The sequence below is a fragment of the Pinus tabuliformis genome, chromosome X (genome assembly GCF_031772625.1).
Source record: "Pinus tabuliformis cultivar Carrire ecotype Pingquan chromosome X, CPIR1, whole genome shotgun sequence".
Lineage (NCBI taxonomy): Eukaryota > Viridiplantae > Streptophyta > Pinopsida > Pinales > Pinaceae > Pinus > Pinus tabuliformis.
This window is the reverse complement of record NC_142308.1, coordinates 485799933-485826320: the sequence shown is the minus strand read 5'-3', so window position 1 is coordinate 485826320 and position 26388 is coordinate 485799933. Positions and strand designations below refer to the sequence as shown.

General features: G+C 37.3%; 1 protein-coding gene across 2 annotated transcripts in view; it reads right to left on the bottom strand.

The window, feature by feature from the left end:
* The window catches only part of LOC149140790 (synaptotagmin-5-like), a 156051-nt gene that overhangs the window by 51281 nt on the left and 78382 nt on the right, over positions 1-26388 (bottom strand). For both annotated transcript variants that reach the window (XM_089452969.1, XM_089452968.1), the window contains exon 5: positions 4514-4635. In XM_089452969.1, the coding sequence (XP_089309095.1) occupies positions 4514-4635 (122 nt within the window). The remainder of the gene's footprint in view (positions 1-4513; positions 4636-26388) is intronic.

Here is a 26388-nt window from a genome sequence, read left to right as displayed (position 1 = left end):
ATTCATGTAGGAAGGATGTAACCATTGGATAACCTCATCAATGCATAAAGGAATGATCATGCCTAAGAAGAATCATCTTAGAAAGTCACTATCATCAACAGGAAGGAGCATTTGCGGAATGAGGACTATAAGGATCCTCCATTGGAATCTTCAATAGAGGGTTCATGACTTTCAGGAAAAAGCAAATGTCTTGATAGGAACTCCACTTATGGGGATTCAAGAAAGGATGATATGTAGGCAAGTAAAGATGTAGCAAAGCAAAGGAGATTGAGGTAATCTCAATCTAGGAAGTTATCAAAGGAAGTTGAGATGATCAAGGAAAGAACTAAGATGAGGTATGTATGCATCTATGTTTTCAGTTAGAGTCATGTCATCATTTGTAAGCATGGGGAATTGCTCTGGAAGCATGGTCAAGAATAAGATGAGATCTCTTTCATTAAGATATGCATGAAAGCATGGTTCACACACTGAAAAAGGTCAACATGAGAAATATCCTCATATGAAGTATGAGGTGATTGACAAGAGAACCTATAAAGAAGCATGTGGGAAAAGAGATCAAGAATAAAAGGACACCATGGACACTAGGAATCAACATCCGACAGATTTGTTAAAGACATCTCTTGGAAGAAGGCATGAGAATTCTGACAAAGGAAGAAAAAGATCAAAGGACCCTTGACACCTGGAAAAGGCCTTGGAGATGTGAAACATGTAGGATGTTGATGATTCAAGCCAACAAAATGTCATGATGAGAAGCCATCTCGTAAGGTACTATTTGATTTAATTTTATTTTTGATTTCTTGAATAATATCTAGATGAGTTCATGCAGGGCTACTGGAACAAGGGTTGTAAGTACAAGTACAACTAGCATTCATGTGGTGGATGGAAATTCCTGAAAGAAGCATGATGAGAAAGAAGTAGCCATATGAAGAAGGTTCAAATATGTATCAGGAAGGCCACTTTCCATGAAGAAAGGAATGACATGACAAACTAAGACGGAAAGTGATCGATGGTTGATGCCCTACAAAGAAGAAGCTCGACTGAATATCATGACATCAAGGAAATAAATTGAACAAGCAGCTAAAAGACCCACACGAAGTTGTTGATGAAGAAGGAGAGTCCCTAGTTGAGAGGGAGCTCTGGCAAGTCCCTAACTAAAAGGGAGATTAGGCAAGTCCTTGGTCAGAGGGAGCTTGGGAACATTCCTTTACAGGAATGGGAATATCTCCCCTAGTTGAGAGGGAGATATAGACACAACATTCTTGTCTTCACTTGGGAAGAAGGAATGGAGGATTGGGTAATCATTTGGCATTTGATGCCCTTTGGGGATGTGTAGGGCATCCAGGATAAGAATAGGCAACAAGACCGATATTCTTTGAGGGTTGGGAACCCAAGATAAGAATAGTCCTAGAAGGTCATACTCAATGAACACCCAAGTGGGTGTGTACCTTAAGAGACAATGATGAAGGTGTCTATAGTTATTGGTCTCGCCACCATTGTGCTCTGATCTAATGAGAGATAGCGTTGTTAGTAAAAGCCTTGTTGTGGAAACAATGTTGGTTACCATGATGCTATAACAGATGGATTGCCAATCCGATTTCTCTTATGTGAATTCTTCAGATTGAAAATGTCCAAACACCTTGTAATGAGTTATGAATACCTCCCTAGTTAAGAAGGAGTGTTGAAGAAAGTGTAACTAGGTTCGTTCTTCATAAATGTAATTTGATTTTTGTACTTGTAAAAGAAAAGAATTATTATTTTTGTCATTATCAAGAATGGGTTTCTTGCCCATTTGATAGGTCAAGCACATGTTTAAGTGCTTCTAGGAAAGTCAAAGATTCAATATAATTGTTGTAGACCCATGTGGGCATGTTACACTATGTAAATCTATGTATTAGAGTCAAAGAAATATGTCAAAAGAGATCCTCCAAAGCAAAGACAAGTCTCCTCTTCAAGTCGGCTCAAAGATTAAAATTTTGGTGCACTTAAAGTCAAGCCAGCCCAGATAGGAGGGAGAGACTCCTATATATAAGGCCATTTGACCTCACAATTAGACCATCAAGTGATCTCTAAAATCAGTGAAGAAGAGAGTCAAGAAAGAGGTGCGAAAAAGGAGCATAAAGGTGATTCTAGGGCAGTGAAGAAGAAGGATGAGAAACCGAGTTTGGGAGAGGTGTTTTGGGGCTAACCTCTGCCACACATGCGAAGGAAAAAGGGTTTTTCTGTTGTCATTTCAGAACCCTAAGTGCAGCAACATAAGAATAAGTGTTTTGGGTGAAAAAGAGACTCCAAATAGGCCTCCATCTCAAGCAAAGTAGGTCTCACCTAAAGTGAAGGAAGGAAGCAAGTAAAAGGGTTTACTTCAAGGACTAGATCAGCCACACGTGCAAAGAAATCAGATCTGCAATAGGATTAAGAGGGTCATCCTCTAACTCAGAAATATGTCGGAAGAAGAGCCTCTCTCTCCAGTCTAAGTATCAAGAAGAACGAAGATTTCCAATCAAGGTAGAGAAGGAAAGGAACGCACCAAAGGAAGTCTCTAAGGAGACCTAGGGTTTATGTAGTTGCCGGAAAGAGAGCAAAGGAAAGTGTCCTCTGTTGTCCGAAGAAGTGTGAAGGAAGAGCTCAAGGTGCAGTGCAGAAGAAGGCTTTGATTGAAGAACATAAGGGAAGGTACAAAAGAGAAACTGTGTCTTGTGCTTGGAGGATCTACTAGTCAAGGATCTAGGGTTTGGCATTTGTTAATTGAAACTTCAATAAGAGAAATTTGCAAAAAGGTTTTCCTCTCTAGGAGAGAGAGGTTTTGCCCTGGTTGAGACTCAATATCTTGTGTTCTTGTCTCTTATGTTTTGGTAACAAGTAAGAGAACACATTCTAATAACAATAAGAGAAGATTGTGCTAAGAAGAAAAAGTAAAAAGTACCTCACAAATAGTTATCAATGTCAGAAGAATCTCATCCTACCTAGATGCCCTATATTCTTCAACAAATACCAATAGAAGAGACATGCAGATGCCCAACAAAATAGCACAAATGTCCATGCCAAAAAAAGGAGGTTTGCATACTTCAAATTTATTGAAAGGATACAGGTATTTTGTCTAACATTAGACAAAAGTACAATTTAAATTTACTCTCTCATTGTTAGTCTCCTTAAGTTCCTTTGCAACAATTGAACTAGTGTACATCCATCTTAACTCTAAATCTATTAGGAAGCAAGAGGGACCTAAAAGATATTGAGATGCAAATCTCTCAATGCTTAAAAGATTTTGATTTAAGATGAATCTACACTCAAGTGTGTGTAGGCATAGATATTGTCTATGTGTATAAATATTAATTAATGCTTGGTATTCCTCTTTAGATTTTCTGTTTTACAATATGAATTTTATTCTATTTTATACATTCATTTATAAATATGGACGTTATATATCTCAAACACACTAAACTGATATTTTTAAACATTTTAATTTATTATGTTAAGCCAAGTTATGCCACATGTCATGTCAAAGTTAAACACTAACATTACACTTCTCCCTCCCAACGGGTTTTGTAGATGAGGCTTGTGGTTTGACCTACATATAAGAATATGCAATACTTGCATAATAATAATAAGTTAATAACCAGACTTTTGAAGCTATTTATACAAAATGCAAGCTTGTCAAAGAAATTCGATAACCAATGTTCACTCCTATACTACTATTAGCATGGGATGTCAAGTATATAAAAAAAAAAATAATAATAATAATAATTGAATTATAAAAGAATAATAATGCAGATTTTGTATATGCATGGCAGTGCTATATATAAAAAATGCCATACATGCACCAAATTCTTGCATGAAATAGCTTTAAAAGAAACTGGAAACCTCATGAGAAAGGAGATTGTCTACTCCTCCCTAAGCATGCTAAGCTCATCTGATCCAATGATCTTTGCATAAATCATACATTACTTATTAGAATCATGTGGATTATCCAATGATCTTGGCATAAATCATATATTACTTATTAGAATCATGTGGATAATAATACCTAAAATAATAACAAAGTTTAGTCTCAATTTGTAATTCTTAATCAGGGGTAAGTCAATAAATTCAGCACATAATGAAACTATCCAAACTAGCAAAATTGCTAAAAAGATAAGCAAACTCAACTAACAATTCTCCCTAAGTACTACAACAAAACATTGATTGATTAGAGAAACTAAAAATTACCTAATTACTACATTACATCAAAATATTTAATTTACAGGGACCTCATAATCAAAATATATTTACAATTTTGATCTTCCTTATAAATGCACTAACCTCTAGAACTAAAATTAACTTAGTGATTGTTGTTGCACTCATCTTTAGAGTTTGCGAATTTTCATGAATTAAGCAATTGTTGTAGCACTCAACCTTGGAATTTGAAAACTTTCATGAATTAACTGCTTGACAAATGATATAAATTACTAAAAATAAATTAGTCAAAAACTTCAAACACTACAAGGCTCTAAGATATCACAGAAACTAAAATAATCACCTGGATAGGAAGTGCCACACCAAATATGGTTTTAACATTTAAAATAATACTGGGATTACCATCCCACTTTACTTCTAGCTCCATAATGATGCCACTGTCACCACTTTCAACGATTGTAACACCTGTGGAATAGTCTCAAAGTCATTATACCTAAGCTTTAAAGTTTAAACTTTATCTTAATTAATGCAAAATCCTCACTGCAGGTTTATTAAGCATACAAGGTAAATATACAAATAAACGAATGCAGAACAAATACAAATTGCATTTTTATTGCTTCTGGCATTGCCATTTGTCTTAGTTTAAAGATTTGATAGAATATATAAAGATCCAATAAAGCTTTGTGATATGTGATACAACGTTTCTGATGTCTCTAGATATATCATAATCAAATCTCTCATGCTTTCCTCCTTGCAAAATTGTCTATTAGGTTATCCAAAACTAAGATCAGATAGACTAAATTTAAACTTTTCATTTCATCTACTACTCCCTGAAAAATGAACACACACACCCCACTTGTTGGGAGGTTCACAACTAGAAATGAATCAATATTGCAACTCAATGCCAAATGATAAATAAGCAAATTCCTTAAAAAAAGACTTAATAATTATTCAATACAGACCCAAAAAAAAAATCGCATGATTGAACAAATAATTCTCTCACGCATATAGTAGAGGTTGTAGAAGATTTGAGCTCTCTAAGAATAGGGGGCTCATCACTGCCATAGAAGTTAGGGTGGCAATGACAGACCCATCACCTATCATCCATGGAAAGGGGAGCAGCCACTGACCCCACTTTCCAATGATGTTGAAGGAAAAAAGGTCAGCTCCCTACTCTTCACAAAATAATGGGAGAGGCATGAGGCCTACTTAAGAGACATCCTGGAAGTGCCAAGAAAAAGCTATAGAAAACCTCAAGCTACAGTATCCTCCCCCAAAATCAAGGGATACATCTAATACAAGTGGACCATGCAAAAAAATCATTTCTTTGATGTTTGACCTTCCAATTCTTCCCTAAGATGTTGGGTGAATGCTAGACGAAGAGTGAAAGGTTCCATTAATCTGAAACTTTGTGTGAAAGGTTTCTTTATTACTTCCTTTCGTAACACTAAAGATTGAAAAAGCATTTTTCAAGGGGATCCTTACTTCTTTGTTTCTACAAACCTACATATGAGGTATTCGCAAAAGCATTTGATGATCTAAAGCAATGTTTTACAACTCCGACTCCGACTCCGACTCGGCCGAGGATCGACTCCGACTCCGACTCCGACTCGGTAATGACTCGGCCGGCTCGATTTCAATGACTCGGTCGTTGTAAAAAATACATTAAATATTTTTTTTTTTTATAAAAAAACATAATTTTAAATATTTTAAACATAATTTTAAAGATTTTCATTCATGTTTCCAAACACACAGCATTATAATATAGATGGAAGACAACATATGATCAAAGTAGGCTCATGAACCAATCCATTATATCAAAATGGTACCCAATGGCAATACATAGTCAACTGTCATACATGATCAAAGACTCAAAACAAAATACAAATAACCAAGGATTAAACATAGTCAACTGTCATACAAGGATTAAACCAACTCTTAGTCTGATCTAAACACCTTCAAAAATTCCTCAAAGACTCTTCCAAATTCTGCTAATAGCTCTGTCCCCTAGATGCCTCTATAAGTACTCAAGGTAGGCTTCAGATCATCCCCAAGAACTTGCATTAGAATCACTTGAAGTCCTGCTTAAGAAGTCTTCAAGATCTGCACCAACAAGCTTTCAAGTCTGCTCAAGAGATCTTCTAAGGGCTATCCCAGTAATGGCTTCCAAGGCACTTCAATACTGCTTTAGATGTTATCTTCAGAGCCCTTCAAAATCTGCTCCAAGGTGCTTGCATGTCTACAAAATGCTGCTTCAGAATCTTTTCAAGGGCTGCTCTAAAGACATCAAGGGAGTGCTGCAAAATGCCTCCTAGGTCTGCTCAAATTGTCTCAAAGGGCTGCTTAAAACTGTTTCAAAAGACTGTCCATGTCAAGAAGAGATGCTCCACAGATCTGCTGATGTTCTATATTGGACCAAACTATTTTCAACAGATCTGAGCTTCAATGGTTCAAAGAAAATGTCCTCCACAGTGCAAAACTTTGTCACCACGGATCTGATTTTAAATGCTTCCACAAGTCCAAAAAATCCCACTACAAATCCAAGCTACAACAGGTTTAAATTCTTTCACAGATCCACTAATTCGTTTTACAAGCAGAAGACACCATAGTTCTGAAAAAGTGTGAGATTTGTGGGCCCAAACAGTACTCAGGTTCTGTCCTACGTTTCCAAATTATGCTTGTGACACAAGTCTCAGGTTTGCACAGTATATCGATCAAATCCCAATCACAGAATCTTCACCAAAATTCATCCTTTTTTAACTCTTTGCTCTTTTCTGCAATTCACCTCTTCTTAACCAATTTTTTCTGTACTCTCTTGACTGAAAATTTCAGAGCTAAAATGGACAAGTTCAGTTGGGTATATATACTTGTTTGAGTCTATGAAGAGACATGTCTATTTGGAGGATCCAACATGCCTTAGTGAGCCTATTCAACTTGGCTGGCAGCCTTTTTCAATTTTTAACATACACATATTTCAAAAAGTAAAATCTCTGCAATGACACACAGTTAGGAGGTAAATGAATACTCATTGGAAAGGGCATGACTTCCTATATAAGTTGGTGTAAAAAGAATTTCAAGGTTTTGTCTCAATGGTCAAAAGTATAATATTATTCATGATTTACGCTGCCCAGCCGGTTTTCATTGACTCGGCCTGGTCAATACGGACTCGGCCTGGTTGACCGAGTCAACTATGACTCGGCCTGGTCATTGGATGACTAGGCCGAGTCATAGTTGACTCGGTCAACCGAGCCGGTTTGCTGGCCTGGTCGCAAATTTTTTTAATGGCTCGGTATGACCCGGCCGTTTCCGAGTTGACTCGGCCTGGTTGTAAAACACTGATCTAAAGAAGATTTCATAAAATCCCTCCTCCAAATTCAACTCGATTCTCTTCCTCGAAAAAATTGGTATAGGGAATTTCTCAAAGGAATTAGCAACACTCTTGGTATTTACTCTCTTCATATGCTCATAATTGTTTTCTCCCGAACATCTCAAAGCCACTACCGTAAGGGGATATCAATTAGCAACACTCTTGGTATTTAGTTTACTCTCTTCATATGCTCATAATTGTGTTCTCCCAAACATCTCAAAGCCACTGCCATAAGGGGTTGATATCCAACTCGGAAAACCATTGTGGGAAATCGTAGATAGAGCAGAGACAAGTGCAAGAAGTTAAATGTAGGAAGTCGGAGAAATTTAAATCACAAGGTAAAATTTGGTAGACTTCAAATGATGACATTACTCAAGAGAAGGAAGAGGAGTTTCCACCTAATGTAAACCAAAGGGTAAAAGAAGAAGATGACTTCCACTCTTTACATGTCTAATAGTGGAGACTTGAAGCTCTAAAGGAAGATGTGGAAATAGAGGAGGTCAACTCAACACTCTTAAAGACCCAATATAATAAATCTCAACAGAAATCCCTCTCATAGGATCGCTTAAAGCACCTACAAAAGGAGATGATATTGAAGAGAGCCAAGCAACATGGTACTAAACCAGCACCCTCTTTCGTTAAGGACTAGAGCATCAAAGAAACTCCCCTTAGGCATTTGGTATGAGAGCTCATGATCCTAGGGTCATCTTGACATTTTCACTATAACTTTTTTCTAGGATGTTTCAGAGGTTGAAACCTAGAGAATATTGAGGAGAAATATTGGGTAAAATCTAGTTCAAAATGGTGATCAACAATAAAAAGGCAAGGAATAAAGCAAGGAGAAGCTGCATAAGAAAAGTGAGATGCTAATTAGCACAAGTAAATCAATTTCTCAAGAGGAATCTTTCTCAAAAATTCTTCAAACTCTTCTAAATCATTATTCTAACATAGAATGCAAGGGATCCCGATGCTTGAGGTAAGCATATAATGTTGAGAAGGAAATTCTTAGTAGAAAAGTGAAATGTATGTTTTTATAAAGAACCAACATGTAGCTTAGAATTCGTCCTTGTGCATGCTCAAAATTAAGTAAAGGTATGTTCACCACTGAAATTGCATTTGAATATTTGTCAAGGTCCCATGATCAGAGCAAACTTCAGAGCAATCGAGGATCATCATATCAAGTCAGAATTCCAAAATTCCGAAAATTCAGCTGCTTCTTCTCTTCAATTTGTTGTACAGATTCCGCAACTATTATACCTGATGTTTGGGGAATTTTATTTCCCAGGAAATGGGGTGCTACTATGGAAGGTCAACTCCAAATGGATCCATCTTACACCACTATCCCACAACCTGATGGAACCCATTTATGCTTTATAAGGAGCTTCTATACCCAACTCATGTGGTGAAATCCGGTCGTATCCCATATTATAAAATACTCGAAACTAAGGATCCTTCTCCCATCCTTCCCTCTCAGGAAGTCCTCACCTTGAAAAGACCTAATCAAAAACAAAGCAAGAAGTGGATGCAAAAACCTAGAAAGGAATTCAAGGTTGAGGATGTTGTGTTGGTAGATAAAAACCCTATCACTGTCAAGATTCACAGTAAGATTGGTGACGGATATTATTACATTGCTAGACTTGATGACGAGCTTTGCCCAAAGCCAGTCAAAATAAGTCGCATCACCCCTTTCCTTGATATGTGACATTGTATTATATATGCATGTTAGAGTAGGATGCATTGCATATTGACTTTTGCATTGGAATTTAATATCATATTAAGTTATCATGCTAGATTAGGTGCATTTAGATTAAATTTGCATTCTAGAGCAATTCTTTATTTCCTATTGATTTTACGGGCTAACAAAAGCATGGGCGACCAAAAGATGCCATAAAAGCATGTTGCCCCCTTTGCTTCATCTTTGATGTGCAAGTAACTGGTCTACAGTCCCAAGAGATTGTTGGTGTTCTCATGACCTCCCATTTGAGTACATGGTTTGTGCATGGAGCCAGATGTTAACCACCACCTATGGTTGACCCCTATAGGAGAAATTTTCTCCTAAATTTGTCTTCAATCGGCAGCCAACAGCCACCAAATAGCTCATTGTGCCACCATTCTCTGCCACCGGAGCTAGCCATTGTGTTCCCTCGTCCCTCTGTTATGATCGTATGCTTGAAGGTGGGCCTTCTAACCCTGAAGGTATGACTTTTCATTACGCAATTAGGTGTTTCTGCTTGCTTTTATTAGGCACATATGGACATGGATTAGTGGGGGGATTCGGAGAAAAGAATGGGCTTCGATTGTACTCTTGTTCGCTTGTCACAACATGGTGGTTAGTATTGTATCCTAGTCCTGTGGGATCTCCTTTATGGGCTACCAGCTTTAGTGTTGAGAAATCTAGGGCACAGAGGTGAGAAGATTTCTCTAGCAATGATAACTGCTTATGTAGCCTTTTTACTTTTCTCAATTAGGTTCTTCTTGACTTGATTATTATTATGTGTTCTTCTTCATCAAACAGCTACCATATCATAAAGAACAATGATACAAAGAACACAAGACGTAGGCGATAAGCCAGGGGCAAAACCTCTCCAATCCTGAGATGAAAACCCAAACGAATTCTTCTTCTTATAGAATCTTCAATTGACAAATTCCCAAGACCTAGACCCTTGACCAAGATTCCTCCAAGACCAAGTCAATCTTGCCCTTAAGTCAAAGTAGCTACTTCATTGTCTTCAATTTCGGCTTACCTGCAATTTCGTACCTCCTTACTGCAATTTCATCTTACCTGCAACTTCTACAACTTTCGGCCCTAGCTTCAAAAACCCTAGGTCACACATGAGTGAGGATAATGGAGAGATCTATCTTCCTTTTCCTTCGCTATGCCTCCTTCTTCTTCTTAGTGAACTCGGCCTTCAAACTAGTCCTTGTTGACACCAATCCTTGACACTTTGATGTTACTGCAACTTGGCCTTCCTGCAACAGATTGAAGCCCTAATTTTCTTCACTCGTGTGGAGAGAGGTATCCCAAAAACCTCGATCTTCTTTCATTCTTTCATCTTCTTTTCCTTCACACCTTTTCCTTTTTCTTGTGATTGAATATAAGTGAGTGAAGTGAGTCTCCAAGGGGAGGCCAAATTCTTCTTTATATAGTCTTTATGTCCATGATTTTAGGTTGACTTGAATTGTCTCTAGGTCGACTTAATGCTTGTGTAGGCCGACTTGCTTATTGTAATTTGACAAGGTCTTGGAGGATTCTTTGACTCAATTTTGGCTGAAATGACTTCTTCTTTACAATATGTAACATGCCCAAATGGGTCTTCAATACATGGCATTGACTCAATTGACTTTATGACTTAATGACCAAACCTAATAGCTCACAATGGGAGCTTCATCTATAAAATTCCTTGATCATTAAACCCATAATTACATAAAATCATGATTACACATGTCATTATGAAGACCGAACCTAGTTACATATTTCAACATTTAGGAGTGGCACTAGATGTTAAACCCTGATTTTGGTTGCATCGTCCTGCTTCCTGACACCATATATCTCACTCCCCTCCACTCATTACAACCCCTTTTCAGACTTTTCCCATCCAGGTCCACGTTTTTCCATTGGGTCCGTAAGGTGTTAACCTACCCCTCCCCTTGTCCACGCTCTAGGTCGGGCCTAGAACGATGCCCTAGAGGTTGATGTAGCTAAAAAGAAAGTTAAAAGCATAATTTGGCCACTTACAACAGGAAATGTAACACAAAATGCAAAGGATGGTTGGGACATAAAAATTTAGCGCGTGCGCAAAAGCCAAACATGAGCTACACCCCTTGTCATTATAGTCATCACCCTAGTTCCTAGGGCCCCTATGACTAGTGCCTCCTACATCATTAAGGAACCCATGATTGTCCCAACCCCTAGTGGGCCATGAACTGCCCAACCTTAAAGGGGTAATCACTACTACATCATACACATCATGCTCTCATCCCCTGGAGCCCCGAGAAATAAAGTAAATAAAAATCAATAAAAGGCAAAATGCATATGAAGAAGGGTGGAAAAACAAAGGTTGGGGTAACTCATGTACCACGATTGCTCCCTCCTACATCTATACACACCCAATCTCTGGGCTTCCCTCATTATAGCTACCCTTGGACCATGGTATGTGGCTTCCCTATTGACCCACTCCATTCCATCATTATTTCGCATGCCACCTGCCAATTGATGGATGTACCATGGACCTATCACTCCCTTAAAGTGAAACCACCTAATAGGGTCCTTTATCTTGTTGAGCAAGGCAAAATCTTTACTTTTTAAAGCACATTTGGAAGGGCATGCCACTATGAAATGTCCATTTTTTCCCCTAATTAGCAAGCTTATTTACCCAATTGCAATAATGGATTGCTGTACTGGAAGGTGAGGAAGCGCATTGGATCTTACAGGATTGTAGGTGGATCTTCATCTTGGACTTGGTGTTGAAGAATGTAACTAGTGTTGGTCTTCATAATTGTATTTGTCAAAAGAAAGAAAATGCAATTTTTATAAAAGAAAATTGACTTATTAAAGCATAGGTTTCATGCTTGGGTCAATGGTCAATAGGTCAAAGCACCCATTGTGTGCTCTAGGATTTTTGTATTGAGTCATATTCAAAATCATTATGTAAGAGAACCTTCTTGAGCTTCTTATGTCAAAGAAGAAAAATATGTTTTTGAGCAAAAGTGTATGACAAGCCTCCATCCTTCAAGTCGGCTCCATCTTCTAAAGTCGGCTTTGCCTACTCTTCATGTCGGCCTCCAAGTACAGTGACAAACCACAATATATACTGAAGCGTTCAACCTAATTTGGAGAAGAGAAGAAAAGTGACTCAATCTGTGATTTCTCAATGAGCAGAAGATGCGCAGTAAGAAGAAGAAGGTACAATCGAAGAAGAGAAGTCTACCGTCCTAAAAGAAGTCGAAAATCTCAGGGCTACAAAATGACCGAAGTATAGTATTATTGCAAGGTTGAATTATAGTATTATTGCAGGGTCTAAGTATAGTATTATTGCAAGGCCGAAGTTTAGCACTGTTGCAGGACCAACGTGTAGTATTACAAAACCGAAGTTTATTATTGTTGCATGACCAAAAATATATTAGACAAAACCGAAGCATGGATGCAAGAAGGTACATGATGACAGAAAGGGAGAAGACCCTAGAAGAACTGTTGATTATCTTCTTAGCTCACTTGATGGATGGAGGGAGGTCTTGGTCTAAGTCAAAGGGTCTTGGATTGTTACAACTTTATATGATTTTATTAAAAAAAAGGTTTGACTGTTAAAAATTTGGCAACTCGGGTATGAATTTTTCCTAGAAGAAATCATATCTTTCAATTTTGTTTGAACCACGTAAATGATCAAGGATAATCTTGACATATGGAATCCACTTTAAAATCAAATCAATCATGAATATACAAGTCAAGAATTAATATAATTATCCTTACTAGTATTATTATCATTATTATTATTATTATATTATTATTTATAAAATAGTCTAAAGTCATTCACCTTTAATGGATTAATAAAAACAAATTCTCTCATGAAATAAATAAATTAAATTGAGATTCTCTTGGCAAATTGAAACTCTCTCTTGGAATAAAATAGTAACTCCACACTTAAGAGAATGTAACTCTCCCTCACTAATTCAATATATGGCAGAAGTGTAACTCATTATTAAATCCACTTGAATTCAATTTGTAACTCTCACCAAATATTCTCTCATGCAGTGTTGATAATATCGCCGAAATATCGGCGATATTCGGAAATATCGCGATATTTTCGGCGAGCCGAAATATCGCCGACAAAATATCGCGATATTTTCGGCGATATTTCATATCGCGATATTTCCGAAATATCGCCGATATTTCCGAAAATATCGCGCGATAATCGAAAATATCGCCCAGTGACTGTAAAATTTTTCCGCATGGCCTATAAAAATCCGATTTTGGTTTTTTTCCATATCATTTTCATTTTTTGTTGCTGGAGAAGGAAGGGGAGAGCTATGTGGTTTCTACCAAGGAGGGTTTGAGCGTTCTAGGCCCTAGTATTGATATGGTATTCATGGTAATGTTAAATTCTTAAAGTAAAAGTGACATTCTCCTTAATCTTCATTTTCATCCTTTTACTTAAATTTTTAACATTACCATGAAATGACTCAGGATGTTTGAGAGTGGTTCTGGCCTCATTGGATTTCATATGGAGAAAGTAGAATTTTAGATTTCATTCAAAATGCAGCAGACTTGTCAATTTTTTAGGATTTCAGGATTGGGAGTTTGTAATGTTTCCAGGTGACACCACTTGCCCAGGCTACCCCTGCCACCAGTAGAGGACGTGGTCTACCTCCTATAGCTCCTACTTCTAGTTCTTCAGCTTCTAGAGCATAGCAAACTCCACTGCCAACTCCACCAACACCAACATCTACATCTAGAGGGAAAGGGAAAGCTGTGGCATTTTCTCGCAAGAGGGGTAGAGGAAATCAATAAGATTAGACTTTAGTTATTTTCTTATGTGCTTGTAAGTTGTACATGAACAATGAACATTGAATATTCAAGAATCAAGACCAAGCATATCACATTCTAATTTCTAAATAGTAAATTTTGATTCTATTTATTTTTTAAAGTGAACTATGAACTTTGAGAAGTAATTATATTTTAATTTGATTAGATAGGCTGCAACCTGCAATTTAATATGGATAAAAAACTATATTTCGGTATATATATATATATATATATAAAATGTGTCCCCCGTGTCTTGTTTCCAGGTCGTTGTGTTTCGTATTGAATACTCATATTTACGTGTCCTCCGTGTCTCGTGTCCTCGTGTCATGTGACTTAGCTTAGAAAATATTGATGTATTGTCTCCGTGGAGGGTGGAGTCTGAGGAGCCCCTCTTGGAGGAGTCATCTTCATGGTTAGAGCCAGTGGCAGTTGATCTATTAGAGCAGGGGCAGCAAGAGGAGGACTCGGAGTCAGAGGAGCAGCAGCACTCAGAGGAGCAGGAGGAGGAGGAGGATACTACGGGAGCATCGGCATCAACATCATCTGCTATAGATATAGTAGAGCATAGCCCCATACCTAGCACTCATTATTTGACATTAGGTGCAAAGGCAGGGTCAGGGCCTCCTATTACTAGGGGCAAGCCTGGCAAACAACCCATCATGTTTTCCCGTAAAAGGGGGAGAGGGCAGTGATTTCAGATAGATAGTTGCTATTTTTATTTGTTATGCTACATATAACTCATGATGATGAGATATTTTTATATATGTGATGTTATTTTGTATTGGTTCTCCACATTTGAGTCCTTGAATGGACAATTATTAGAGATCAGTAGGATTTGGTATCGCCTTTGATGTATCATTTCTATTTGACATCATATATATTAGTGTTTTCTTCATATTTATGTGCCAATGTGTTTATTTCATGTTGTTATTGCTTTATATGTTTAAAATCTGAAAAAAAATGAATATATTATGCATTTTTTATGCTTGCCGATATTTGCCGATATTTTGCCGATATTTTCGCCGATATTGCCGATAGGATATTTTCTGGACCCTCGCCGATATTTTCCCGATACCGATATTATCAACACTGCTCTCATGTCTAAGTATAACTCTCTCTCTCCTTAATTTGAATCGTAACTCCTCAAGACATGTGTACCTCTTTCCCTATTCTTGGGACGAGTTACAATTCTCCTCAATTAACTCCTCCCTCATGGAATTGGATTATCCTATTATTGGCTCAAGGCATGAATTCATTTTGAAACTCCTCTGCTTTCTCATCTATTTAAGCAAGAGAAAGTGAGAGTTGATGTAGCATGTTCATTGTGAAGAAGAAGAGCTAGTGTTGAGTGTGTGCAAGAGAAGTGTAACAGTAAGTGAAGAGTAAGAACAAGGGAAAAGCTAGAGCAAGTGTGAAGGACAAGATTTGATCAAGAGAATGAGATCTTCAAGCGAAGAGCAAGAGAAATTCAGATGCAAGTTGATTAGACATTGGTGACTTTATTCATTCTCGTTCGCTCTCTCTCTTTGTACTATCATTTGGGTTTTCCCATTGTGGGTTTTGCCCTAGTCATTGGACCTAACTCTCAATGTCTTATATTTGTGCTTAGTTGTCTTCTTATGATCCTTAAGTTTATGTTTTATCTACAACTGTTGATCTAAAAAATTTAGAAGAAGAAATTTGCATTCGAAGCAACTACAACAACATAGTACATTTAGCTTTCTACAAACTACATTCAATTTTTTGCAAAGTACATTCAGTTTTCTGCAAAGTATATTCAACTTTTTGCAAAGTACATTCAGTGTTCTACAAAGTATATTCGGTTTTCTACAAAGTACATCGAGCTTTCTGCTAAGTAAATTCGATTCCATTCAGTGTTCAGCAAAGTATATTCAATTTTCTACAAGTACATTCAGTTTTCTGCATAAAACTTTCAAGTTTCTGCAAAGAATTTTTTAAATTTCTGCATAGAACTTTCAAATTTTAACATTAACTGGGTTTTCCCCTTAAAGAAGGGTTTGACACTAGCTGAGTGCCTATCTCTGGTGTCTTTGTGATCTTCTTTGGCATTTGTCTTGATGATGAAAGGAAGAAAATATCAATAATGAAGAACAAAAATAATGTTAATTTTAGGTATGTTCTATGCTTAGTGCAGTTTACTTCATTTTTTCCATATTAGCTCAATATCAATTCCAGATTAGCAATCACATTTAGCATGATAGTAAAATGTATATAGAACATAAACATAAATCGCAGAAGACAAGCCAAGACAAGAGGACACAAGATGTGGCGCCAGCCAGGGACAAACCCCAATGTGGGGAAACCCTTGATCAATTCTTCTTATGTTCTTCAATAGTTCAGTAGAGAGAGAGATAGTACATATACATCAGAAGTCAACACTTTGACTTGACAAGATAGAAGATCACACATCTGAGATCTTCACCATGAGGATGGCACTAAGGTTCTGATGACAAGGACTGCAGATCTGAGCTCAGGTGAAGGCATACTTCTTCAACTGATTCTTCCATCACCATGTTGCATTTAGTGTGCTGGACCCATCATCACTATGTAGCACTTCATTACTATGTTGCTCCCAACATGTTGCATCCATCATCACTATGTTGCACCATTCATGTTGTACTTCATGATCATTATGCTGCATCATTCATGTTGCTCTTCATGATTACCATGCTGCACCATATTGCACTTCATCATGCTGTCACCTACATGTTGCATCCATCATGTTGTCACCTACATGCTGCATACTGCAATACTGCAACACTGTCATGAAACAGCCTTAGTTGCTTGCTATGACTTGCAGCCTAGCAAAGCAGCTAGCTGTAACTTGTAGATATGATTTAGCATAGGTACCTCACTGTAACTCATCCGAGATATCAAACCTCCGAGAAGGACATCCTAAACTGTCCTCTATAATACGGATCTCTGCTCCATCCATGACTGCATTAGTCACCTAGATCCTACACCCAAGACTGTAGCTTGTCTTCACTTGCTCCCACAGGCTGCATAAACTTTTGTCCACACATGGACAACCTTCCACCTAGCCCAAACTCAACATAGATACAATATGCATCTTCCTCTTGACTGATATATCTCTACTACAATTTAAGGTCTGGTTAGGGCAAGATGACAGACACCTTCATCCCACTCAAACATGCCTAAACTTCCTTGAAATTGTTGCGGCCTTACCTTTTCTTCTTGCTAAGCTGAACTGCTCCCTAAAATAGAGTCTCGACCTCTTTTTACAGCTGCCCAAAATGACCTACGGCTGCCTGAAGACTTCAGTACCCTACGACTCCTTAAAGAAGAGGTAAGTCAGCCCTTAAGTGATCCTAAAACAACCCAGAATTATTCTATGAGTTGCGGCTTCCTTTCTCCTCAACTCGGACCTATGTAGAGGATGAAACTAACCCAAAACGGTCTTATCATTCCTCACGTCTTGTCCTCAATTAACTGTGGCTGCTTCAGAAGTGTATCTTAATGAGTTTTGTTCACTTGTGGCTAGGGCACAAACAAAACTGTGGTTAGGGCTCTTCTGAACAGCATATAGGTCTTTCCCAAGGACAACATGTAGTCGCCTTTATTTATGCCGGCGTCAAGCCTTCTTCCATCACTGTGTTAGGGCTATTTCCATGACAACGTTACAGCTAGGGAAAACCTTCTAGGGCAACGTATACCCTTAGGGACTCTTCCTTCCACTAAAATCCAAACAAGTGGAGAGGAAGAGATCACAAGTGGTGTGAGTGTAAGTCTCAAATGACTTGCAAACCTCTTCTATTTATAGCAAATGCTCTCAGGCATAACTTGTCTCCATTCGTTTCGTATCAGCTCAGCCCGGAGTTTCCAGTATAGCGATCCTTACCCTATGAGCTACTATAATATATGTTCTCAACTTGATATCTATAAAGATAGATGGATCATCCATATCCAATTTTTTGTCCATCTACCATAGTAGACTCACTCATTCATATATGACGAGGGGGCCCTTTTAACTCAGCGGTAGAGTAACGCCATGGTAAGGCATAAGTCATCGGTTCAAGTCCGATAAAGGGCTCATGTTTCCCACGAAGAAAGAAGGCTCGGGTGTCCATTTCTCATCGTATGATCCACATCTTTTCAAGATGAAAACCCTTTTTCAGGGACGAAAATTATCTGTCATGATAGGTTTCAGGCAAAACATTTGTTATGACGGAGTCTCACAACTAATATGGGGGGAGGACCACTATATTTTTATCAATAATAGTCTTCTTCATCCTGCTACTATAGGATCAGTATATAGTTTACTCGATCTTTGTCAATTTTGAACATATCAGAGGTATTATGAATACATGTCAGAATCGGATGATCTTTAGATCAATACTACACCTCTCGACAAGAGAAATCCAAGAAAAATATCAGCGGCCATAAATAAGAAGACCCTCATGGAGTTTGGCCCTAGTTGCAAATTTTAACAAATAATAATCACAAGAACTTGTCAAAGTATAAGAGAAATCGAGCTAAAGAACCTAGTCTATATGTTGCCCTAGATTTCTCAACACTTGGCCTCCCTATACGAGATCCAAGCCCTCCAAATGGTCATAATGGCACTTGTAGGGTGAGCATTGAGAGATATCGGCCTCCATCGCAGCTCAATCAGAACATTTAGGCGTTAATTCTATGAATTTAAAGGAGAAAGTTTCAATGACATTTTCAGATCGAGCTTTTAGGTTAGAAGGGAAGGAAGGGTCTGGCTAGAACTGGTCCGAGTGGCAAGGGTGGAAACAATTTTTCCCATGTGTCTGGGACTCTGGGCCAAGGTGAGAGTTGAAGGCGTTACTGTAAGAACCAATAAACAGATGTACAGAAAACAGTAAGGAATTTAAAGCATGAACCTGTAACATTTTCATTGGACCTGACAAAATCAATTAACGGGACTGTTGAGGTACCTACCTGAACTGCTGCAGTTGAAGATGCCTCCGGCTATGCTGCTACAGTTACCGAGAGACCGAATCCACCCAGCCAGACTGAGCAGAGCCTGGCTGCTCAATCCAGTAAGCTTCTTAACAGAAGCTCACTGTTCCCCGTGCCTAGAACCTCAGAACGCTCAAGCTCTTCCAATGGCTAATTCCCTTGCCTTCTGAATTCTTCCTCCTGGTTTTTCTCGTTCCCTCCTCAATCCCTGTCCTGCAGTCTTTATCCTCTGGTTTGGCGGTGGCCGCCCTTCCATCTGCAACCACTGCTCATCTTGCTGTTGACAGACCTGCGCCCACGTATCTCCTCCTGCTCTTCTCTCAAGTCGTGAATGAATACGCCTTTTTGAAATCATATGATATTTATTAATCTTTTAAGATGACCATTACATTGTATATTCATGTATCATTTAAACATTATAACGTTTATATATATATATATATTTTTAACATATTACATTGTTTTATTTATATTTGTTTTAATATAAAGTTTTATAAACTTTATACTTGGACCCCTTTTTTCATTAATTATTTATATTAATAATTAACCTTTATTGTATTAATTTATTAATATAATTTTATCAATAATCTGAAACATATAATATGTATAGTCCTCTTTTAAGATCTAACCATGCATTACGCAATATTGATGAATGAGTAGAACTTCTATTCCAAGAAGTGTCATGGTATTTAACACTTATAATCAATTTAGTATAAAATACTCGTGTGGTGTATGCGGCACATGCATATGTAGCTATCATATGCATGCACTGTATACCTACTATTATGCTTGCGTTCTTTGTATTTATAGATGGGTCGTTACAGTTACCCAATCTCTTGTAGCGGATCCACCCAAAATAATCTCTACTTTATTTTTATTATGCCCATAAAAGACAAGGTTTTTTATCTTAAATGCACAGAAAACACGTTGGACAACATTAATAGCTAAGTTGCAGGAAACGTTGGAGAAGGGTCCGTTTCCAGCCGGAAATGAAACAAAACGAGGAAACTCGTACCATACGGCCTGGAAACTCGTTTCCGACTGTACTACCACATTTCTCGAGGAGGAAACATGGTCAGTACGGCCAGAAACATGTTTCCAGGCCATACGGTGGAGTTTCCTCTTCTAACTTGACTTCTTCTTTATTTTTTTTAATTTTTTCGCTTCTAATTTTTTATTGGGCGACTAAAATATCTTCTGGATGCTTCTAGATGCCTCTCAAGTTATAAAAAAGAGGATTTTTTGAGTGGGGCAGCCTAGTGTTGATATGCAGTTCATGGTAATGTTAAATAAAAGTGACATTCTCCTTTATTTTTCATTTTCATCCTTACTTAAATTTTTAACATTACCATGAAATGACTCAGGATGTTTGAGAGTGGTTTCGCCCTCATTGGATTCCATATGGAGAAAGTGGAATTTTAATCTCACTCAAAATTCAGCAGACTTATTTGTTTTTCGGGATTTCAGGATTGGGGGGATTGCAATGTTTCCATTGGATTTTGTCATGTACTAGGGTATGGAACTTGTATTTAATCAAGAGAACCAAGCCCTCTATGCAGGGGAGACTCCCAACAATCAAGAGCACATAGGGTACTAGGGTATGGAACTTGTATTTAATCAAGAGCACTAAGGTTGTTCGACTATATAGGACGAGACTCCCAATCAAGCACAAGACAAGAAATTAAAAATTTCTCGTCGCTGATTTTAGATATTGCTATTTTCATTATGGGATCATTCATGAGTAAATGTGATGTAAATTTTGAGACTCATAGTTTATGCATTGGCAATTGACAATTTAATCATAATGTAATAAATTAGAATGTATCATATATGCTTTATGATTGCACATATTTCTTAAATGTCCTAATATATATATATATATATATATATATATATATATATATATATATATATATATTGTGTTTCCCTGTTTCCAAAATTTGGGGGGTCATGTTTTGTACCTGTGCCCATTTCGGAAACTCGTACCCGTTTCCCCGTTTCGTGCAACTTAGATTAATAGTTTTCTCATCTAAAACAGAGGTATTTCGGAGAAATACAAACTTTTAATGTAAAGTCTAGCTTGCACCAGTTTTAAAGAAAAAGAAATGTTGGTTTGATTCCCTTTTAGTAGCACGTCTCAATTTTGGTGTCCCAGTACCAACACCATGTTTAGTAGAAGGGTTCAAATTTTAAAATATTAAATGGGTAATTACTTTAATTTTTTTAATAAAAAAAAAATAATTAAGTAAATATAAGGAAAATGAAGTGATTAAAATAATTTTTTTTTTTAACGTGGGAAATAATATTTAAAATCAATTTTACCTATTTTATATAATTTAGTTAATTCCATGAACCCCAAACATTAAAAAAAACACTAAATTTATTTTTAATTAAAACAAGTAAAATTAAAGAATTAAAAGAACAACAAACAATAAAAATAAAGGAAAAAATAATAATAATAATAATAATTGGAGGCCACTTTTAGCATTATTTTAACATCATATTTAGTGTTTTCGCTTCTCAATTCTTTGATAGGAAAACAGATTCGATCATCTTGATTTTGATTTCATTCTTATAACATATATATATGTGTTTCATTTCGTTATAAGATCTATGTTTCTTCAAGTAGATATATGTTCATCTAAATCCTAGAAAATGTGTCTGAGAGAATGAATGAAAGGAGTTGAAATGATAAATAAATGATTTTGATATTTTAAGGGTTGATTATGAAATTTATAATTAAAGCTTCACGTAATAAATATACAAAATCAAGAAAGAATCTATATATTATATGGATTAACGATACAAATGAAGAGAGCAGTATCGGTTAAAGTATTAACTACAGTTTACAATATCTCTATTTATATCCTTTTGTATTTATTCATAATACTTCTCAATCTATACATATTTGTTAGACCACTTAGAAAAGTAATCATGTCATTTATAAAAATATCCAAAGTAATAACTCCTTCCATCACTGTAGTTAGGATTATAACTAGGCAAATATTATGAAATAATATTATGGTCTATGAAGACCCATGCATTTTACTAAGAATTATTACGCATCAGGATAGAACAACATGCATTAGGACAAGGAGGTAGCAATACCACCCTCCTTGACCTTGGTACCAGTAAGACCTGCCTGCAGATAATAATAATAGCAAAAATAAAATAAAAAACTATACCTGTATGTGTACCTCAAATTTTCATAAATCTTATTACGTATCCAAGAAAAGTTGCGATGGTAAAGACATATCAACGACGACGACGCGATCAGTTAGCATCGCCACCGCCATCGCCACCACCGAGACCATCATCAACGCCCGCTTCAGCACATGAGTTAACCATTATAATGCGCTCATTGGAAACCATTTTGGAAACATTAAAAGGTCCGCCAATAGCTAATACCCAAAAAGAGCAACCTCAACTTGAGGAAAGAAACCCAGGGGAGCCCAAAGGTTTTGATTATAGACAACCAAAAGAAGATATTTCTAGGGAGTTGCAAAAGATCAAACTCTCAGAATTTTCAGGAGGACGAGCTGGGGAACGTGTCGAGGCATGGCTAGAAGGAATGAACAAATGTTTTGCGTTAAGAGAGTACTCTTCTGCCTCTAAGACAAAGATTGTCATCTTTCAATTAAGGGAAAGTTCCTTGGTTTGGTGGGGAAATCTGGAAAAACAATTACACATCACAACGGACAATGTTCCCTGGGAATTGTTCAAGGAAAAATTTCGCGCTAAATACTTGCCACCTTACTTTCAAGAACAACAAGTCGGGGCCTTATAAATGCTAGTCCAAGGTAACAAAACATGGGTGGAATATGAGATAAGGTTTATGGAGCTTGTGAAATATATTCATTATCTAGACACTGACAAACGTCAAGCTGAGCGCTTCATATATGGATTAAATCCTCGAATCAAGGCCATGGTTAGGATGTGGAAGCCATCATCAATAGCTGAGGCAATTGAATGTGACCGTTACGCAGAGGAACATCTAGGAATCAAAAGAGATGTCAGAACAATAGGACCCCCATAACCAAGATTTCCCGGGAAGGCTCCCTGAAATTTCTTTAGGGGAGGTAGCTCGAGACCACCTCCTTATGGCAATAGATTTACCCCAAGAGGAGTAGGAGCAAGAGCTCCCATGACAGTTAATACTATAGTTGTTGAATCATCAAATACGAGTCCATGGAAATCTCGAGGAACTATTAATAGAGGAAGAAACGCGAGAGGAAGTAGCACAAGAGGACGAAGTTCCTTGTCTAGAAACTCACAATCTAACTTAAGGGAACCATCCAAGGTTAATTGTTGGGGATGTGAAGGACTGCACTTTTAGTGTGATTGTCTGGAAGCCTCATCAACTATAATGCATCGAGCAAGAAAAGAACCATCATCAAATAGCCAAGGCAGTCATATAATCCATGCAGTAGTCAACAATAATCAAGTAAAACATCAGTCCACTGTAGTGGAAGCCTCAGGTACTATTAATGGTATAAAACTCAAAATTTTATTTGATACTGGTGCGACTGATAGTTAAATTTCATCATATGCATTAAATAAACGTGGGTTGGCAGTGTGCAAGCAAAACGATTTCAGGCAGGTAGAAATGGCTTCAGGATAACTTCAATCTATAGACTTAAGTGTGGAGGAATGCAAAGTTGATCTAAGGGTATGTTAAACTAAGTTAAAAGTTTATGTCACAACCCTAGGAACTTACAACCTCATCATAGGGATGGACTGGTTAGAAGCTCATCAAGCATGCGTAGATTGTTACGAGAAAACAATTCTCTGTATAAATGATGAAGGGGAGACGATCCAAATCCAAGGTATTAAGAGGAAAGTATCTTTACGCTTCATCTCAGCAATGCAAATGAAGCGTTGTTTAAGAAAAGGTTGTCAAGTATATGCAATTCAAGAAGTAAGCAAAGAGAAAGGACCATCCTTAGAACAATATTTGGTATTATTCGAATTTCCAAATGTTTTTTCAAAGGAACTACCAGGATTACCACCTGAAAGAGAGTTGGATCTCTCAATAGAATTGAAACCTAGTACAAAACCAATCTCTAAAACACCTTACAAAATGACAGCTCTAGAACTTCAAGAATTACAAATTTAGTTGAAGGAACTATTGGATATATGACACATTCGAACCATTTCATCTTGGGGTGCTCCTATAATTTTTGTCAAGAAGAAGGATGGTTCCTTGTGGTTATGCATAGACTACCGAAACTTAAATCGAGCTACAGTAAAGAATCGGTATCCAATACCTCAAATTGATGACCTCTTTGACCAAATTAAAGGAGCTTCGGTCTTTTCAAAAATCGATCTATGATCAGGATATCATCAATTAAGAATTAAGGAAAGCGATATCTCTAAGACTACATTCTGAACACGCTTCGGGCATTACGAGTTCATTGTGGTACCATTTGGGTTGACCAATGCACCAGCAATATTCGTAATCCTTATGAACAGTGTTTTCCACCAATATCTCGATCAATTTGTACAAGTCTTCTTATAGATGATATGTTGTAGCATCGGATGTGCTCTAGATCTAAAATTTTGTGAAGGGGCTAGAATACATGAGATCTCCAAGACCCATAAATCGTTTGGAGAAATTCCATCCATATGAGGAGTTATTAAAATATTTAATATTTTTAATAGGTTCCTAAGTCTAACCTTAGGAAAATAAAAATATTAATGGGTATTAATAAAGATAAGGGGATGAATGGAACAGCACAGCAGAAATAGTAGAACAACATTGGATTAAGATAGTCTTGCAGAACATTATGAGCAGTCAACAGATTGTAATTTACAATGTTTATGCCCCGAATCATTATAGGGACAAAGAAGTTTGTTGGGATTCCCTCAGCAATAACATAGCAGAAGAAGACAGCAGCAACATCATTTTAGGGGGTGACTTAAATCTCATTTTACATGCCAATGAAAAACGTGGAGGCAGCTTCACCCCAGATCCTTTTAGAAATCAGCTGGAAAACATAATGCAACATGGTGATCTTGTCGATATCATCCCAAAAAATCGTAAATACACCTGGAGCAATCGCAGATTGGGGAGAAACAATATTATGGAAAGGCTCGACCGAATCCTGGTAAATATTTCCCTCCTTTCCACCTTTTCAGCTGTCAACGCCTCCATCCTCCCTTTTGCTGCTTCAGATCATTACCCCACTGCCTTAGCTCTTGAATCTCACTGCCCTCTGGGCCCTCTTCCTTTTAAATACAATCCTATATGGAATGACTTCAAAGCAGCCAAAGAGTTGGTCCAGCAAACTTGGTGTCAACATGTTGAAGGATCTCCAAGCTTTATCTGGGAAAGCAAACTCAAAAATGTGAAGAATGCTCTCAAGAATTGGGCCAAAACGCAGTATAAAGAGCCAGAGGAAAAAAAAAGAGAAGTGAAAGCCAAAATTGAAGAACTTCACTATGCAATAGAAAAACAAGAGTATTATCAGGCTAAAAAAAAATCAAGAAGAAAATCTTTACAGCCAGCTATACAGTATCAGAAGAGAAGAGGAAGAAAAATGGCGTATAAAATCAAGGCAGACTTGGTTGAAAAGCGGAGACAAGAACACAGCTTTTTTCCATAAGCAAGCCACTGTTCGGCAAATCAAAAACAATATAACAACTATCATAGATAACGCAGGCACTCAACACAGTGATCAAACAGCCATCAAAAGCGCTGCCTCAGACCATTTCAAAGAGCTCCTAACTGAAACAGGGGAGGACGAAAACTATGCTGACCTCCTACAACATTTGCCAAAAAAGATTGCAGCAGAAACAAATGAAAGGTTGGCAGAAGAAATAAAAGAAGAAGAAATCAAGGAAGCAATTTGGGGCCTCCAGCCAGACAAGGCACCAGGGCCAGACGGCTTCCCTATTTGTTTTTATAGGGAATATTGGGAAATGATCAAAAAGGACCTCATCAAATACTTCAAATGGATACAAAGGAAAAACAAAATAGGAGGCTATACAAATTCAACACATCTGGCCCTCATTCCAAAGGAGAACTGCCCCTCAAATTTTTCCCGCTTCAGACCAATATCATTATGTAATTCTTCCTATAAAATCTTCACAAAAGTCCTTGCTTCTCGTCTCAAACCTCTATTGCCTATGTTAATCTCTGAAAATCAAGGTGGCTTTATGGCTAACAGGCAAATTTCAGACTCTATCCTCTTAGTCCAGGAAGCCATTCACTAAAGCCATTCTAGGAATGAAAAGGGCTTCATTCTGAAATTGGACTTAGCAAATGCTTTTGACAGGGTTAGACACTCCTTTCTATTTGTTGTTTTTCAAAAAATGGGCTTCTCTTCCTCTTTTATTGACATCATAAGAGCTTGTATCTCTG